Raw genomic sequence first — 19902 nt, 5'->3', positions numbered from 1 at the left:
GAGAGAGAGAGAGAAAAGAAAAAGAAAGAGAAGGAAGGAAAGAGAGAGAGAAAGAGAGAAAGAAAAGGAATAGCTACATCAGTGAGGCCAAGGATCTACTGAAGAAAAAACTGTAGAAGATATTGTGAAATAGACATTTCTGTGAAAAATGATTAGGGTGTTAATTCACTATCAGCTCAGCATGTGCTCTGGTTACTGAAAACACTGAATCAGTGACCTATGTCCTTTGCAGGTTATTTCCTTTGTAATGCCTTCAATGTCACTGTAGATGTTACCATTGAAAATATTCTACAGGCAAGTGCTGTCATGTATCATTTTGGTGCCCTGTGGGTCACTGACAGTTTTGATAATTTGGAGCTATGGCAGTCCCTGATTCAATGCAACGTAACATCATTGGGAGAGTATTGGTGTTTAAAAGATAGGATAGTTTTGTTTTTCTTTTTTGTCTCAGAGAAATTGAAAATTTGTGGAATTGTTGAAATCACTGTTCAGTTCTAAAATTCAGTTCAACCTCTTTCCTCTTCTTTCATGGTCCAGTTAATTTTCTTATCTCCAATTCTTGCCCAAGATAGATGTTATTGTTAAGTTGTTTTTTCAGTCATACCTGACTCTTCATGACCCCATATGGGGTTTTCTTGGCAAAGATACTGAGTGGTTTGCCATTTCCTTCTCAAGCTTATTTTACAGATGAGGAAAGTGAGACAAACAGGATTAAATGACTTGCACAGGATCCCAGAGCTAGTAAGTGTCTGAGACATTTTGAACTCAGGAAAATGAGTCTTCCTGACTCTAGGCCTGGTACTTTATCCACTGCTCCACCTAGTTTCCCATAAGAACTAATTCTGTGATTAGCCCATTCAGCTGCATTAATGTAACTGATTAGTTTGAAATATTTATTCATTTGTTTTCCCTAAATGGATTAACTGGCTGCTATTTTTTAAGTGATTATGGAGCTCTATTGTAGACTTGGCTCTAGCCAAGAATCTTTGTAGTTCGGGTTTGAAATCTGTGTCGAGGAAGTTGTGTCAGAAAAATGCAAGTCGTGTCACAAATTTTATAGTTAACACAAATGTGAACCACAAACAGCATCTTTTGGAGACCTCAGTATCTATAGGTAGTTTTTTTTCCCCATTCAGACTCTGAGCAAGACCTCCATGACAGTAAAGAACACTTTTGGCAAGTATGCACCTACTTGTTTTATGTTTTAAAAACATTAATAATTAATGTTTGTTTAAAATTATCTTTATGGTTGTGCTTGCTGAGGAATCCTTATTTGCTTAACTTATGTAGGACTTGTCATGTTGAGGGAAAATTTTTACAACTGAATTTTGTTCCATGGAGTCAAATCAGAGCTAGGGATGTATCAATCCCATTGTATTCTGTGCCTTTGAGACTTCATTTTAAATGTTTTGCTCAGGTTTGGGTGACATGTTTTAAGGACTTTAACAAAATAGAGCATGTTCAAAGGAAGAGGACCAAAAAGATGAAGTAACTTGAAATTATGTGTAAGGCTGAGCCATTGAAGACTCTGGGGATGTTTATTCTACAGGGGAGAGAAAACTTAGAAGATAATGAAAAGACACAGTTTCTGGGTAATTAATAATCAATTTATTAATCAGCCTAGCTGAAAATCTATACATTGGTAGTCATTGATTTCTCTTAGTAACCAAAGACAAAAAAACATGAAGATCACTGAATGCTTAAATACTTTTGGAAAAGGAGGTACCCCAGACCAGACAAGTAAAAATCAACCATGATTGGTGAACAGTTAATGAGAGGGTGGACACAATGAGGAGGTAAGCTAAAAGGCTTCTGCTGTCCTCCTGCTGAGACTTGACCTGATCATGAGACTCAGCCCCCTCTGCCATTCTGGACAAAGGAATCCTTCTCTACCCAGACCACTCTGGTTGGTTTTCTCCTTCATGAGCTGGGTCACCTTAAACTCCAATGTAGAGGTACAAGGACATTGGTTTATTTCCTAAGGGCAAGAATTTACTTAGATTAGATTCTATTTATACTTTAAATAGAAGAAAGCTCTCCTAGTTGAGTGGGATCTGTCCAAGATTAAGGAGCAATGTCATCTCCTAGCAATGTTCTTCAGACTGACTGGCCTACAGGGGCTGGTCCCTGAATGAGAAAATAGAAAAAAAAAAACCTTAATCCTAATTTAATAATTGGCTATTAACATGATAGAAAAATAATAATGACTCTCATTTAGGAGGCTTATGATAGCTATCTTCAGATATTTGAAAAGCTGTTGTATAGAAGACAGATTAAATTTAATCTGTGTAGCTCAACAGGGGAGAGCTAGGATCAATGGATATGCATTACAGGGAAGCAACATAAAGAAGACCTTTTAAATAACTACAGGTGTCAAATAATGGAATTCATTTAAGTAGTGGGTTCCTTGTTACTGGAGGTGTTTAAACTGAGACTAACTAATCACTAAATAATCACCAGGCATGTTTTAAAGATAATTCCTACATCATTAAGGAAGAGATTTCGATTAGATAACTTCTAACGTCCCTTCCTGGATAGTTAGGTGGTACAGTGCATAGAGTCCAACCTGAAGTCAGGAAGACTCATCTTCCTGAGTTCCAATCTGGCCTCAAACACTTAATAGCTGTGTGACCCTGGGCAAGTCACTTAACCTTGTTTGCCTCAGTTTCTTTATCTTTAAAATAAGCTTGGAGAAGGAAATAGCAAACCACTCCAGTATCTTTGCCAAGAAATCCCCAAATGAAGTTATGAAGTCGGTCACAACATAAATGATTGAACAACAAAAGTCCCTTCCAACCCCAAGGTTCCATGAGAATATTTTGAGTGTGTTGTTGCGGAGGAAGGCAAACAACTGGGCTGACTAGATCTTCTACCAGTATATATTACCCTATCTGAACTGGGCTTTTACTGCATCAAGGCAATCCTTTTTCTTTTCCCTAATTGATTTTCATTCCTATAGCAGATGTTTCACACCTTTTCTTCTCTCATCCTTTCCATACACTCCTTCCTTTTTCCATCCTAGTAGATGACCTTTATTGAGGTCTCAAGGTCAACTCTTGCCTTGAGCTTTCTCTTCTTCTCTGTTCTGTCTCTCAAGATCCTTTGACTTTGTTCTCCATCCTCTTCTTTCCCACAGTATGATGAAGAGGCAGCCCTTGTCACCAAAGCCGGCCATTCTACTTGTATCCTTGATCCAATCTCCTGTTTTCTATCTTCTGTCTCTCTCTCTCTCCCTCTCTCTTTCGCTTTGGAGGAGGGAAGGCAGGGCAATTAAGTGGCTTGCCAAAGGTCAAAACAGCTAGTAAGTCTGTCAAGTGTCTGAGATTGAATTTCAGCTCAGGTCCTCCTGACTCCAGGGCCAGTGCTCTATTCACTGTGCCACCTAGCTGCCCCTCCCTGTCTTCTCTTGCAGGTTGCCTTGTCACATGGGCATCTTAAACTCAACATGTATAAAAAAGGACTAGGTAAACCCTTCCTTCTTCCTATTCCCTCCTTTCTACTGAGGGTACCACCATCTTTCTTTTTCCTGAGGTTCTCCACTATAATCCATTTTGATCCTTCCCATCACCCAGCATATCCAGTATTTCCCAGGTCTTGTCAGTTTTACCTTCACAACCTCTCTTACATCCATTCATTTCTCTCCATTAACATAGCCACCACCCTATTTCAGGCCCTCTTCATACCATTGTGGTTTATTAGAATAGCCTTATAAATCAGTCTCCCTCCTTCCTGTCTCTCTCCTGTTCATTCTGTTCTTCATCTAGCAGCCAAAGTGGTTTTTCTCAAGCAAAGATCTGACCATGTCACTTCCCTGCTCAGGAAGCTCCAGTGGCTGCAAATTGCCTTTTTGATATTTAGAACTCTTCTTTCTCTGGCTCTCGCCTACCTTTCCAGTCTTATTGCACATTGATCTTTCATACCCTCTGCCTTCCAACCAAAGTGATCTATTCCTGCTACATTTCCCTTCATCTCCAAGTGACTCTGCAGTGAGAGATGTTTTGCATAATCTGCCCGCCATGGCTGAAATGCATACTTTCCTCACCTCTCCTCTGTGGATTCTCTAGCTTATTCTAGGTTCACCTCAAGTACTGCTTCTTCCAGAAGGCCTGGCCTAGCCTAGGCCTGCTCCCCCAGGTGCTGGTGTGTCTTCTCTGTAATTGTTTTGTCTTTACATAGTACTTATTTTTCATTTGTTTATCTGTGGCCATGTTATTACCCCCTAATTAATAAAAGCTCCTTGAAGTCAGGGACTGTTTCCTTAAATTTTGTCTTTGTATCCCCAACACTGAGCGTAATGCCTGGCACATAGAATGTGCTTAAAAATGCTTGTTAATGGGGCAGCCAGGTAGCACAGCGAGTAAGAGCACCGGCCCCAGTGTCGGGATGACCTGGGGATCAAATCCGGGCTCGGACACTTAGCACCCACCCAGAAACACCTGGCCATGTAACCTTGAGCAAGTTACTTAACCCCATTTGCTTTAAAAAAAAAAAAAAAAAGCTTGTTAAATGAATGAAGTAGTGAAAATTGATGGCCTTGTCAAATTTATAGTTATTTTTTCTTTAAAAAAAATAGACCAAATAAATTAAATATTGTTTGCAGAAATAATTTAAAATTTTGAAAATCAAGGACTTTGTAGTAATAGTGTGGGTAGAAATTTAAGTGCCATTTTCACTTTCTAGGCAGGAGTTCTGGGTTGGACCCCACTCAGACCAGGCCCCCAGGAGTTTATGTTCGATATTGAAACAAAATGAGAAACTCCTGTTATTTAGCAGTTAACAGAAGGAGCTTTATTTAAGCATAGTAGGCAGGCAGGCAGAAAACACTAAGTGCCTGCCGTGTGCCAACTGTGCCTGCCCTCTAGTTTATATTTTAATTGGGAAACTGAAAGGGAGCTAAACACTGGGGGAGGTGGAGGAGAAGTGACTTGCGTGGGGCACAGTGGTGTAGTCTGGAGAGTCAGCAGCATAGGCCCGAGGGAAATGAAACACAGCCAGCCTGGCCCAGCCCCTTACCAAGGGGAGAAGAGTGCCACTCAGCAGGGAGAAGGGGGCATTGAAGACATCAAGAGCTGATCCAGGTGAGGGAAGTTCCTTTGTGCCCGAATTGCCCATTTGTCCCCTGAGCCAACTAAGTTTTGAGGATGTTCTCAATGCTTTTTAAGGAAAAACTAACCTAACTTGCATGGTGATGAGGTCAAGTCAAATTAATAAGCATTTATTAAATGCCTACTGTGTTCCAGGCTCTGGTAAGCACTAAGAAAACAAAGGCAAAAATAATTCCTGCTCTCTAAAAATTCAGTCTTAATTGGAGAGAATATGAAAACTGAAGCTATGTGGGATAAATGTTAGAAATTGCAGAGGGCAGACACTAGCATTAAAGGAGACTTAGAGAAGCTTCTTGCAGAAAGTGAGATTTTAGCTAAGACTTGAAGAAAGTTGGGGAATTTCATTAACAAGGGACAGTCAGGTAAATGCCTGGACCTGAGACATGGAGTATCTTGTGGGAAGAACAGCAAAGAGGCCAGTGTCATTGGAGAACAGAGTGTGTGGAAAAAATATTATTAGCTACAATTTATATAGAGCTTTAAGGTTTACAATTTATATAGAGCTTTAAGGTTTTTACAAATACTATCTCCTTTTATCCTCATAGCAACCCTGGGAGGTAGGTACTCTCATGATCCCCATATAACAGATGGGGAGTTGAAGCAGTTGTAGGCTAAAAGGCTTGCTCAGGGTCATGCAGTGTCTGAGGTCACATTTGAATTCCAGTCTTCTTGACTCCACGTCTGTGCCCTATGGTGCCCTCTAGCCAACTTGGGAGTAAGGTGGAAAAAGACTGGAAAGGTAGGAAAGGGGCCACTTTATGAAGGGCTTTAAAAGCCACACAGAGGCTTTTATATTTGATCCTGAAGGATCAACTGCAACTTTCAAATATTAAAGTATTCTACTTTGTATATCAGTTTACATTTTGTAATAATCTGGGTGTCCCCAAAGTCTTGATACAGTTTTAAGCTATTATGATAATAATAACAAGCTATTATAACTTAGAACTGCATTAAGACTTTTGGGATGCCCAGTTATTACAAAATTTAAAAAACCATTGTGTTTTGCAGGTCTGATAGTGAAAGCACTATTTCATGTTCAGTATTCATGTCAGCCCATGCCTTATGATTTTCATGTTCACATGGGACAGTATTTTCAAGAAAATGTAATGAGAAAATGTAATTACTTATCCTTAAATCTTGTCAGTTAGATATTTTAGGTCTTAAATTCATAACACAAGAGCATGTAAAAGTTATGTCATGATAATTCCTCCCTTTTGGTGAAGTAGAAACTAGGTAATATAACTCATTGCATCATCACAGTTTTTCATATATCATAAAGTCCTATTTCATAAAAAGATTTAACCTCCTTTTCCTTGAGGAAAAATCTTCAGGGCAGATGCTTGTTGTCAGTGTTAATATTTCCATTCCTCTGCTAGCTTGCTATTTGAAGTCACATCTTTGTATTTAGTCCTGAAATATGCTTAATTATGCTCACCGTGAACAATATTATTCCTTCCAGAAGGCACAGTCTTTCCAGTACGAAGCTACTCAGCCCTCAGATGTCTAGCGATGGTGAGGATTCCCACTTGGCATCCACGCTTGGCGTGTGCAATAGAGAGATAGTACGAAGAGGCGCACTCATTCTTTTCTGTGATTATGTTGTAAGTTTTACAATTGGATGAATGATAAAGGGATGTATTGTTAAAACTCCCAATCCTACCTACAGTCAACTCTTATGTTATCTAGTTACAGATTCAGTGGTTTTGAGATTATAGAACCTTTGACGAATATTTAATCCCAGACTGCCTTTAGTCTTCAGTTTTTGTGACGGTCAACTCTTTTTTGCTTCCTAATTGGTCTGTACTCAGTCACTGAATATTCATTTTCTTACTTTTCCTGGAAAAAAAATTAAACCGATAGGTTTTTTCCCCCAAATAATGCCTGAATAGGAAGGATTTGGGGAGAATCTGTTGTGTTGGATCATTTATGCCATTTTTCCCCTTCACTGGCTTGGATAATAGAGTGTTGACTGTAGTGTACTTCCTTTTCATTTGTTTATTTTTCCATCAAACCACAGTAAATAAACGAGATTCATGGGTGCTTTCTTAAATAGTGTTTAGTAAGTCAAGCAAATTTATTTTAACTTAAGTAGAAGTTATTCAGAAAGTCGTTTTTTTTTCATTGGTATGGTTGGTGCCTTTTTATTTCTCTTTATACCTAGTTTTCATTCAGATTGATATATTTTCTTTCTACCCTGTTCTACTCCCAAAACCTTTTGAACATCATTCTTTAATATTGCCTATTCACAGTCAGTATATTAAAAAAAAAAACCATAAAATGACAAATAAATTTAAGGAACACAAAAGATGGGAGGTGGGCAAACCACTTTTTACAGTTTCTATATAAATAAGTGATCTTAAAATCTAAAAGATCTAGTTTTGGAATAACATGTAAATATTGTTAAATGAAATAAGACATGGGTATCCCTGTCCTTGTAGGCTGTATTATATAGCTAGCTTAGCAAATTGATTGTTAATATCAGTCCCATTTTCACTTAGAAAAATCTAGAGATTTCCTTTGGAAATTCCCTTCATAGAGACTGAGTTGAAAACTTTTGACTAGAAAAGACTTGAGATGCCACCTGGCTCTGGGGCAGGGCAGATTATGCTCTTCTGTAGAGCTGTCATCCTTAAGTTCACTTTCAACAAACTTTGTTAAAAAAAAAAAAAGAAAAAAAGAAATGTGAGCTCTATGATGGAATTCACTGGTGAAAAACAACAGTTCTTGTCCTCAAGTAGTTTATAGTCAGATTATCTGAATATCTTATACACAAATGTAAGAGCATTTGATTAAGGCAAAGGAGAAATCCAGACAAAATAACACATTTTCTGATTAGCATATTCTCTCCTCATTAGGAAAGTTTACTTGAGAAGCAAAATTAACTCTTGCTGACAATTTTCCAACTTTCTGGGAGACACAGCCTATGCACAGTTTCTTGGTGATGGTATGGTAGAAAGATTATTGTACTTGGAGTCCAGATACTTGGATATGAATCTTGGCCCTTCCACTTAATAACTTTGTGACCTTGGACAAGTTGCTTTAACCTCTGAAAGCCTTAGTGTCTTCATCTGTAACTTTTGGAGTAATACTAATTAGAAGTACCTATCAGGTTCACAACTGTAAAGTACCTGAACAATGTGAGGTATTCTAGATCCAGAAGTAAAGGCATTAGAGGACTTGAAGGATTCTTGGTGTCCAGTTAAAATCCTTCAAGGCACCTTTTCCTATCCACATAGTTTATGGTCTGGGCATGCTCTTCCTAGACAAAGCCAAAAATACACTCATACGTTCTGATACCTTATGTTTATATCTCATTTTTCATGGACTATAAGTTTTGAAGCATTACAGTCCAGCTATAGTTACTGCCATTTAACACATACTCTTCCACAATCCTTCTTTAGCATTGAAATTGTTTTACCTTGAAACTTTAGATTTTGTAAATTGAATCTATTTTGTACACCTGAAATTTTTTATTTTGTGCTTACGTAAGTGCTACACATTAATAAAAATCTTCTTTGTAATCCATAGATATTTTTGAGAAATATAGTATTAAAAATATATCAATTTTTGCTTTGGGAATGAGAAAATGTATTAATATTAATCATTATTAATAACACAACATTAATTATTATTAATTAATAATAAAATATTAATTAATGCTTAAAATAAAATATTAATGTGTTCTTTCTTTAGTGTCAGAATCTATATGATTCGGAACATTTAACCTGGCTTATTGTGAATCATATTCAAGATTTGATCAGTCTCTCCCATGAACCTCCAGTACAAGACTTTATTAGTGCAGTCCACAGGAATTCAGCTGCTAGTGGGCTTTTCATCCAGGCAATTCAGTCTCGCTGTGAAAACCTTTCATCCGTAAGTCTATCTTCATTATACTCATAACAACAATAATGACATCTCTGGTTCTTTCTTCAGATAATAAGAATGTTTTCTTTTAATTTCAGTTCTAATTGAATTCAGGAAACATTTATTAAACACCTACTGAGTACATACTATTGTGCTAGTATGCTAGAGGAAAAACAGTTTTAAAATGGAACATGGTCCCTGCCTTTATGTAACTTCCAGTCTAGTTTTAAGCATGTGATACATAAACAGATAATTATAATATATCACCATGAATATTAGATAGGTTCAGAATAGAAAGCTTTGTGAAGAGCAGGAGGGAGGACTTGCCATGTGCCTAGGGAGTTGAGGGACATCTTGGAGGAGGTGGCATTTAAGTTAGACTTGAAAGATTTCATAGGAATTTTTCAGGCAAACAGTAAGGATGGGAGGTAGATGGGGGTGGATGTTCTTGGACCAGGGAAAATGGGGAGCAAAGGCATTAAAGTGAGGGGCATAGAGCTTATTGAGAATACAGAACATCTGGTTCATCTGGAGCATAGAGCAGATGAGGTTAATATAAAACTGGGAAGTTATGGTAGCCCCCAGGTATGGAGGACCTTGATGCTAACCCAAGCAAGAGAGTCTCCACTACAACTTTTAAACAGAGCAGTTGTGAGGTGTGTACCAATATGTACCCATGAAAAATCATCTGTCACCTTTTCTTCTCTTCAACAATTTAGCCAACAACCCTGAAGAAGACACTGCAATGCTTAGAGGGGATTCACCTCAGCCAGTCGGGTGCTGTGCTCATGTTGTACGTGGACAAGCTTTTGTGTACGCCATTCCGTGTGCTGGCTCGCATGGTTGACACGCTTGCTTGTCGTCGAGTAGAAATGCTTTTGGCTGCCAACTTACAGGTACAGAAACAAACTCTTGATTTTGATATCTAATTTAAACTTGCCAGTGCAGTCAGTACAATTACATGTGTTTATCCAGAGCATTTTCTTATTAATAGATAACTTACTGACTGACCAAAACCTGTGTGTATTTCTCATTCCTGTTATGTTTGATGTGCATATCACATCTGTTTATCTTTGTTTTGACCTGCCTTTTAAAAGATATTTCATGTAATGTTATATTTGATCCTCTTTAAAAAGTATAGAAATTTTTGGTTCATGTAAGTCCCTGTTTTCTACAGAACAGCATGTCACAGTTACCGGTGGAAGAACTGAATAGAATTCAGGAATACCTTCAAAAAAGTGGATTAGCTCAGAGGTAATACTTTTCAATGCAAATGAACACTTCAAGAAAAACCCAGTATCTAAAGATAAAAGGCATTTAAATTGGAGTGGGGAGGTTTAAGTAATTATTGTGATAGAGAAACTGTTTCATAAGAGATTCATTGAAGCATGTCTTTAAATTGTGTAGTCTCCTATTATATCTAATTTACAAAATTAAATTCATTTAGAAACAGACAAGTGGAAGAAAATTGTGTTAGAGGTGTTAGGTCATCTGTATTTCTAGATCTCTCCCTTTCCATGTCCCTTTCTCTGTTCTCTCCTTCTTTCTTTCTCTTTACTTCTCTCTCTCTCTCCCTTCTCCTTTTCATTCTCCCTCTCTCACTCCCTGTCCCCTTCTACTCCCTCTCCCTTAATCTCTCCCTTTTCCCCTTTCCCTCTTCTCCCAGTTTCTTAATCTATAAAATAGTGGAGTGGGGGTGGGGAATGACCTTTAAGTTCCTTTTCTACTTCATGATATTTTGATTTCTAAACCTTAAAACATTATATAAATGTGAAAAGTTCTGGTTAATAGTATTTTTTAAACAAATGACTTTTTAATACAGCTGTTGCACAACGTATGGAAGATTTGGTCTTTTGGCAAATATTTAGTAATAGGTGAAGCCACTCATTGTCAAAGAAGTTAGACATGAATTTGAAAATTATTCTCATCTTTCTAGCAATTTGGAGTAAACATCATCTAATTAATTACTGCAATCTTGAAATAGGAATCAGAAAAACCTGGCTTAGATTTTGGCTTCCTTGATAGGCCAAATACTCATAATCTTACAGAATCATCTTTCTGCTAAATGGAAAAACGTCAAGAAAAATGACCATTTCCTTTAAGTTTTTGCAAAGTCTATATAAAATTTTCAGTCATGTAGAATACAGCATTTTCAGGCTTAAAAAATACATTTAGTGTAGCTTTTATTCATTTTCTTGGTATTTGCTTACATTTTAGATCTAAATAGGAAGTTTGAAAGAAGGATGTACTTGAGACCTGTGGCAGTGATAATTATATAATTATAATAGTAAAAGTTTGCACATTTTAATTTTATACAGTATTTTGCATATATAAATAAAATATTTATTAAGCTTCTCTACATACCAGTCATTGAGTTAAGCCCTCTGGATTCAAACACAGGTAAGCAAGACCATCCCTGTCCTCAAGGAACTTGCACTAGAATGTCAGTCAGCAAGTAATTATAAAGCATCTACTGTGTGCAGGGCACTGTGTTAAGCACTGGCAATCCATCCTCCCCTCACCCCAAAACAAAAAATAACTACCCAGCTCCTGCTCCCATAGTTCACAGTCTGATAGAAGAGACAACATCCAAAAAATTATGCACAAATAAGACATACAATACAAAATGGAGATAACAGAGAGAAAGTGCCAGTATTAAAGGGCCTTAGGAAAAGTCCTGTAGAAGATGGATTTTAGTTGGGACTTTAAGAAAAACAATGAGGGCCTGAGACTGAGCTGAGGAGTGAAAAAATTACAGGCATGGGGGAACCCAGCCCATGGAAAAACTGGGAGCTGGAAGATGAAGTGTCTGGTGGGAAGAAAAGCAAGAAGTCCAGTCTCACAAGCAGGGAGTAGAACTTTATATAAAGTGGACCTGGGGAAGAGATGGGGGCAGAGAGGGAGAGAAAGGAGATAAAGGAGGGAGGGAGAAGGGGAACGGAGAGAAAGAGGGGGAAAGGGAGAAGGAGGAAAGGGGAGAAGGAAGAAGGGAGAGAGGGAAGGATAGAGGGAGAAAAAGAGATAGGGAGGAAGAGATGAGGTAGGGAAACAGATAGACACTCATATATCAGAGCCTGGAATTCCAGAGGTGGAGACCGAGATGCTCATGGTAGGGCAACGAGGATAATAGTAGAATATAAACCTGGGAATGAGACATACTTTGGCTTATTTAATCCCTCCCCCCAGTTGTTGAGGGATTTAAGTATTATTTGTATTATTATCTGCATTTTACAGATGAGAGAAATGAGTCTTTAAGTGCTTATAACTTGTTTGTTCAGCCCAAGTTCTCTGCCTTTTTTTTTTTTAGTCTGACGTTTAAGTTCTTTATTGATTTTACACCACAACTTTGGTGAGCAGTTGAGGACAACTGGTGGCTACTGAATTTTTTGCCTCTTTGTTCCTGAAATAGATTTTGTTTTAATTTTTGAGCTTGACATTCTCAAGCTAGAAAGCCCAGTGTGAAACTGGGTATTAGTCTGTCTCTGATTCCTAAAGAAATGAACCTTTCAATATATGACCCTGCAGTGGCAGAAATTTCAGTTTGTGTTTAAGGGTTGGGTGTTTAAGTAGGAAATAGTTAAGGAATTCTAGCTTTCTGACCTTGTGATAGGCTATCTGCTTCTTGTGTGTGCATCTGCTAAGTATTGTGTAGTAGTAGTCTGCATCTGAGATTTCATGGGTTTTGATGCCTCCTCCACCTGTGCATTCCAAAACCCCTGTGTCTCCTTCTAAATGGTCTTAATGAGCTGCTGTGCAGAAATGTGTGTCTCCGGGTGTCCACTCTCCTGCTTATGAACTTCTTTGAAGTTAGGGTGGCTCAATATCAAGTGACAGGGAAAATGTTTATTGCCAGACTTTTCTAGCTCCTTAAGCTTTGCATTAGGACTGTGATTTCAATCAGTGCCCCCCTGGTCATCCTCTGAGCCAAGTAACACAACTCTTTTTATCTTCATTATTCAGATGAGGAAACTGAGGCCCATTGAGGTCAAGTGACTCTTCCAAAATCAGATAGCTAAGAATCGGCAGTTGTTAAGCCCTCCAACCCCAAAGTTCTTAGAATACTTTTTACAATGCTTGTTGCAAATGTTCACTGCGAATAAATTTTTAGAATATTGGTCTTTTTAATGGGAGTAAAACATAGCTATGACTTGGAATTAAAAACAGCATCACTTTCTGTAAATTTATTTTTTAATCTGTCTACTCTCATTCTGATTGATACCGTAAATACCACCCATGTTTACAATATTACATGCTTATTCTCATTCTATCCATGCTTTTACCATTTCATATAACTACAGTCTATTAATAATTTTCAGAATTCCTTATTTCTGTGGTCAAATCTATAATCTTAAATAGATTGTTATTGGTAGGGTTAAGCCAGGCAGCCTTTAGGATCACCTGTATTCCAAGTTCCTGTGTTTTTATTTCACTTGTATTTCAGACACCAAAGACTCTATTCCCTGCTGGACAGGTTTCGTCGTACAGTAGCACCAGAGACAGCTAGCCCTTCTCCTGTAGTCACTTCACACCCCCTGGATGGGGAAAATCACTTGTCACTAGAGATGATAAATCCAGACCAAGTAAGTGAACAGAGCTTTTATTGACAAGTATACACTGTCTTATAACACAGCCTTACCTTGTATTATCCCTGGGTGCAGATGGATATAGCAGGGCTGAAAATCTTCTTGGGCTTTTTTAGAGCACGTTATCTCAGGCTTGTTTCAGTTCCTAGAGGGGTATGGTGCCCTAAGGAGAAGACGACTTATGAATTTGATCAGTTAAAGGTCTTAGGATTGTTTAGCTTTTGACTCTCTTACCTTATATTGAGGTAAAGGGGGAAAGCAGCCTTGATAATAAAAGAAAGGGAGGATAGCAACTCTCTTGCCTTTTCCCATTTTGGGGCCTTTGGGGTTAGGGCAGAAGCACTTGGGAGGAAATGGAGGAGCTTTTTCTTGTAGAAAAGGAAATACTGGATGATAGTTCCAGCTGTTAGGAGATGAATTGAACTCAGAAGTGGAGATGTAAAGGTACGAATGTAGACGATTGAATGGGGACAAGGAGAGGTTGAGTTACCTTACTATAGAAAGGCTATTCAAATTTATAGAACTGTCCAGGTTTACAGATGTTTTATCCACTCCCAGTGCTCATGTCTCTTCTTTGATCCCTTTGTGCATTATATTCTTTAACCTGGCTCTTCTCACACTCATCAGCATCTGAGATTACTTTCCAACACCCATCCTCACCCTTCTCTGCTTACTTGATGGAGTCAGGCATTTTACAGGTTACTATGTATGAGGGTAATGGAACCCTCACTGAAGATCTGGCTAACATTGCTGTCTTTATCCTCCAAAAGAAACTCATTGAGAAAGGTACTTTGTGGAGAAAGACATAGTCAAAGGAGTGCAGGTTTCTTCTCTTTTCCTGTTGGAGAAATAGGGAATTTAGTGCCACCCATGGACTTTAGACTTCTAGATGGCTATCTCTCCTTCTCATTTTAGTATAGCTAATTTTTAAGTCTCATAGCCCTGAAGAGGAGAGCTGGTAACTCAGGAGGGGAGAAGATTCAAAAAGCAAAGAAGGATGAAGTTCCCTGTAGAGCATCCTACAATCATCAGTTTTGTTCTCTGGCAGAGCAAATGTCATTCATAGCTACTGAGGCCTGTCAAAAAGGAATTGCATGCAAAATTAAGTATTTCCAAATTCAGTTTTAAGCATTTAAATACATACTGTATGCATAATGTGTTTGTCACCATACACAAATAGCTAAAGCACAGGTCCTAGCCTTGAGGAAATTATGGTCTAAGAAGACTGCAAGATACTTACTCAGATGACAGTAATATTCAGTAATACATGATGAATGGAGCAGAAAGATAAAAAATGAAATTGATATCAGGAAGGCTTCATGAAAAAGGGAGCTTTAAAGATTGGATAAAAATTCAGGCACTTTTTTGAATTTGGCCTGAAAAGTCAGAAAGACCTAAGTTTGAATCCTAATTCACACACTTACTATTAAGCTGTGTGACCCTGGGGAAGTCACTTAACCTCTCTTGGTCTCAGTTTCTTTATCTGTAAAATTTAGGTGATAATAGTATCTATGTCACTGGGTTGTGCTGAGGATCAAATAAGATGATGCATGTAAAGTGCTTTGCAAATCTCAAAGTGCTATATAAATGTTTTTATTATTGTATTTATTATCATTATTATTTTGAGGACCTTTTGTGAAAGGGGATTTACTATCTTACTATTTCACTTTCAGATAGCACTTATTTTTAGGACAGGAGAGAAATGACTGCTTAATGGTAATAGTTTTGTGGAATCAGTGAATGATTAAAGCATTTTCTTTATGGTAAACACTGCTGAGTCCCAATAGAAACGTAAGACAATTTCTGCTCTCAAGAAAGTCACCTTCTAATGGGGACCAGAACACATAGAAGGTTTTAGTAGCAGGTCAGATGGAAGGGTCCTATTGTCCTTCATGCAATGGCAAAACAGATGTTATTGCCTATTCTTTAATGTCATTTATACCAGTAAAAGCCATTGATTTCTGATGTTAAATCTTGTGACAGGGCCAAGGATTTTGGTGGCAAAAACTTTGATTTCTGGGTCATCAGTAGCTGTGGTTGTAGTCCCAAAGGAGCAGTGGTCAGGGATCGTTTCCCAGGATGCCGCTGGGGCTGGAAGCATTTCTACTTCCAACTCTCTTGTTTGAGGGCCTGAGGCTGTCTCCCTCAGGGTCTGAGGGGAGATGGTGGTCAGGGTTGTGGTGGTGGTGATCTGTTGTGCCTGGCCTGTAGTGCCTTGTTGCTTCAGGCCAGCTGGCAACCTCTGCTATTAGTTGGGCACTTGATAGAGGTGAAATGCAACACTTGTTTGTTAAACTCTAAAATCAAGTAATTCCTCATGGCATTAATTGAAGTAGGAGTTAATCTGTGTTTGACCAAAGGAAAAAATTTGAGCCTAGATGAAATTGAGTGGGTTTTAAAAGAGAGAACTTGTCTTTTGAAATTATCTTTCATACAGACCATTAAAATGAAAGTTAATCATTTTTCTTTTAGGACTGGTATGTGTCTCTAGTCAAATCTCAGTGTTGCACTAAATCAGATTCGGCACTGCTGGAAGGTGCAGAACTGGTAAATAGAATTCCACCTGGTGAACTGACCCCTTTTATGATGAATAAGGTAAGTATTGTTTGTGCAGTAAGAAGAAAAGGCAATCTGTTACACTGTTTGGTTCAATTTACATTGAGTTCCAGTTATTTAGTAGATAACATACCATATGTGAAATATACTGTCCAGTAGGCAACATGCTATTCTTTTTTTTCTTTTTAAAGCAATTGGGGTTAAGTAACTTGCTCAAGGTTACACGGCCAGTTATTTATGGGTGTGGTGCTAAGTATCTGAGTCCGGATTTGATCCCCAGGTCATCCCGACACTGGGGCCGATGCTCTTACTCGCTGAGCCACCTGGCCGCCCCTAAGTAATTGGGGTTAAGTAACTCACTCAAGATTACACGGCCAGGTGTTTCTGGGTGGGTGCTAAGTGAGCCTGGATTCGATCCCCAGGTCATCCCGACACTGGGGCCTGTGCTCTTACTCGCTGTGCTACCTGGCCACCCCGAAACATGCTATTCTTGAAATGTATACAGAATATAAGTGTTCTGTGTTAAGAGTCATGGTAAGATTTATTGTATTTTGAATATATATATAAGGAGTATTGTTAATCATACCAACATTAACCTTCTGGGATAGTTGAGTTGAATTCAGCCATTCATATAATTAAAGAAAATGAAGATTTTTTAAGAGCGTCACCAATTCTTTGAGTATCATCTATAATGGAAATGGTGAATCTATAACATGACAAATAATACAAAAATCCAGATTAGTATTTGTCATTAAAAAGTGTGTCACTTGGGGCAGCTAGGTGGCGCAGTGAATAGAGCACTGGTCCTGGAGTCAGGAAGACCTGAGTTCAAATCCAGCCTTAGACACTTAACACAAAAACTAGCTGTGTGATCTTGGGCAACTCACTTAACACCAATTGCCCTACCTTCCCCCCTCCAAAAAGCAAAAAACAAACAAACAAAAAACGTGTCACTTATATTTGAATGTACCACATTTTGTGTCCTGTTTGCAGAATTCCCAAATATATGAAAAAATAAATAAATTAAATGTTTGTTAAGTAAAAATATTTGTTTTTGGTTAAATTTTCAAAGGAAAATGATACCTAGTGTCATGAGAATTCATTTTTAAAGATAATAATAGATTTTCTCAGTTGAAAGTAACCTCAGAGATAGTGTTCAGTACCATCCCCCGTTGATGAATCCCTTCTATAGCATCTCTGGCAACCATTGAGGTTGGATTATAATGATACAACCCATGAGGACCTGGGAAGTGTCTGCTTTCCCAGTTTGACTCTTGTTCCTCTCTCCTCTGCAGACACTTCCTGCAGTTAATAGTTTGTTCTTCCTTAGTTATCTTTTAGGGATCACCTAACCTTTAGGCTTGAAATTGTTGGAGTATTGATACTTTAAAGGACTACCCCAAGTTATACAGATTAAGAACAAAAAAAAGTCTGGGATGTTAACAAAGGCAGATAATTAATACAAGCTGTTAAAAAAAGGTAGACATCAGCAGTTCAGGTAACTATAAACTATTAAACTTAAGAGCAAAAGTTGCCTTGAATTGCTTGACTTGGTTGTATTGTAATGGCTGTTCCACATTTTGGTTCCTACTTACACAGTGAATAAATAAACAAGCTTAAATTAATGAGAATTTTTCAGACTTGGAAGTTGTTGACTTGTTCTTAGCTGGGTATGCAAAGCAAACATAAAGAAAAAGCTTTTGACACTGCAGAGTCTGGAGAAGAGCACTGGCTCTAGCATCCAAGGACCCAAGTTCAGATCCCTTCTCTGACACTAGTGGAGTGACTGTAGTCAAGTCCCTTGCCACCTGGGGTTCATTTTCTTCAAGTATAAAATGATGTGGTTGGCCCAGATGACCTCCAAGGTCCTGTTCATCTTGGACTCATCTCTGTATATGATCTGCGTAAGTGATCCATTGTAATGAAATTGATGAAGAAGCCAACAACGCTCAGGTATCTAGTGTGTGAAATATAGGGACAAGTGAAACAGCAATTTATTACTCATTTTTATTCATGGCAGAGATAATCTTCTACAGTTAGCATTCTGATAATTTACTGCCGAGATATGCTGCAAGGTTGTTTTCTGTCATCCTTTCTATTTGCTTTTTTCCCTGAGGGACATATGTAGCCTCTCATCCTTTACCTTGAACATTTGTGATTTCAGGAGTTCAACTTATCCCTCTTAGCTCCTTGCTTAAGTCTCGGTGTCCGTGAAATCTCCAGCGGTCAGAGTAGCAGCCTCTTTGAGACAGCCCGCTCAGTGACCCTGGATCGTGTGAGCAGTCTGGTGCAACAGCTTCCACCCAACCATCATGTTTTCCAACCCCTTTTACCCATTGAGACTTCAGCCTACTGGAATCAACTCAGCGATCTCTTTGGTAATCAAAAAAAAAAAAAAGCCACATTTGTTCAGCTCTTATTTGATAGTGCCCCTCCAGTGTCCTGTGCTGTGTGGCCAACAGCCATTCAGCATGGAGTCCAGATGCCCTGTTTCAGGGTTGCTTCTTATTTGTGGAATCCTCAGACCAATTGTTTATCCTTTCTGAGCTCAAGTTTGCTTATCTGTGAAATGAATGTAAGACAAGGACACAATCTCTCATGTGAGGATCCTCATGTGAGGATCTAATTGGAGTACATAAAATCTTTCTCTAAAGTAAATTACAAGACACAAATGCTTGATGAATGCTCTTTGACTAATACATTTTAACTATTAACTGACGTAACTTGAGCAGCACTTCTAAGTATTTTACCTAAAATTTGATATCTTTGGCAGATTTTTTAAAAACTTGTTAACCCTATAATTGCATTTTTTTAAACATCAATTTTTCTACCAATTAAATTCTTTTCCAGGAAATGCTGTGATTTACCAGTCAATTACTACCCTGGCCTGTGCCCTTGCTCAGTACTTAGTACTATTTTCTAAGTTACCAAGTCATCTTCAACTTCCCCCTGAAAAAGAGAGGGATGTTCTGAAATTTGTCGTGGTAGCACTTGAGGTAAGAGCATAGGAGTGGTGAGAGACTTAGTAACCTATTAGCATTTCCTATTTAAAGGTGTCATTGGGTGAGAAAATAGCAGGGATGGGTGATTATAGGTAAGTAGCCTGCATCAGCTTAAAAGGAATAGAGAGTTAGGATTTATTGTTTCATTGAGTTCTCAGCATATTGTTGATGTTGGATTAGCGATTATTTTTAGCAGTCATACTTTTTTTTGGTAGAAAAGTCTAAGGTAATTTAGTAGAAACAAGGATATGCCCTTCATTTCAAAAAAGTCCTTTAAATACAGTGTAGGTAGTCATCATGTTGTGTGTTAGTTTGAAAAAGACATAGGCATTTTAGGCAAGTAGAAATTGACCACATTGGAAATCACGATGGTTTTTATACAATGAGTAGAAGTTTGTATTCTTACTAAATGCATGTGTATTTTCTGTTATGAAGCATTTAGAGAGATGATGACTCATTTTAGGCAGATTGTGTATTCTGACAGTGAAAACGAGAGGCAGGCCCACAAATGACAGAGCCTTAGAGAACCTGCAAAATTTTCTGAATGAAAAAAAACTCTTAGGAGGAGTGGAATTTCTCATCAAGTATTTTGCTTTCAGACAATTTACATCATTGAAATGATTATAATGTGAAGGAGAATATTGATTGGGTACTTCAGGGAAGGTCACTTCTGCATTTTGCTGGTAGATGAAGGGGACAAATAAGGCATTTGGGACCAAACGATAAATACTTATTTTTAGGATTCCTCTGCCCTGACCAAGGGGCTTACTTTAGAGCCTCCTATTCTCAGAA

The 19902-nt window shown here is 38.2% G+C and overlaps 1 protein-coding gene across 3 annotated transcripts in view; it reads left to right on the top strand.

Annotated features, from left to right (window-relative positions):
• HTT (huntingtin) overlaps positions 1–19902 on the top strand; it is a 228883-nt gene that overhangs the window by 152960 nt on the left and 56021 nt on the right. For all 3 annotated transcript variants that reach the window (XM_069070716.1, XM_069070714.1, XM_069070719.1), the window contains 8 exons: positions 6565–6706; positions 8799–8978; positions 9689–9865; positions 10147–10223; positions 13411–13549; positions 16025–16147; positions 18273–18486; positions 18959–19104. In XM_069070716.1, the coding sequence (XP_068926817.1) occupies positions 6565–6706; positions 8799–8978; positions 9689–9865; positions 10147–10223; positions 13411–13549; positions 16025–16147; positions 18273–18486; positions 18959–19104 (1198 nt within the window). The remainder of the gene's footprint in view (positions 1–6564; positions 6707–8798; positions 8979–9688; positions 9866–10146; positions 10224–13410; positions 13550–16024; positions 16148–18272; positions 18487–18958; positions 19105–19902) is intronic.

Source organism: Petaurus breviceps, unplaced genomic scaffold, assembly GCF_028583685.1.
Source record: "Petaurus breviceps papuanus isolate PSGF00001 unplaced genomic scaffold, PetGlider_PUasm1.0 140, whole genome shotgun sequence".
Classification (NCBI taxonomy): Eukaryota; Metazoa; Chordata; class Mammalia; order Diprotodontia; family Petauridae; genus Petaurus; species Petaurus breviceps.
Note: the sequence above shows the minus strand (reverse complement) of the source record. Positions and strands in the feature narration are given on the sequence as shown.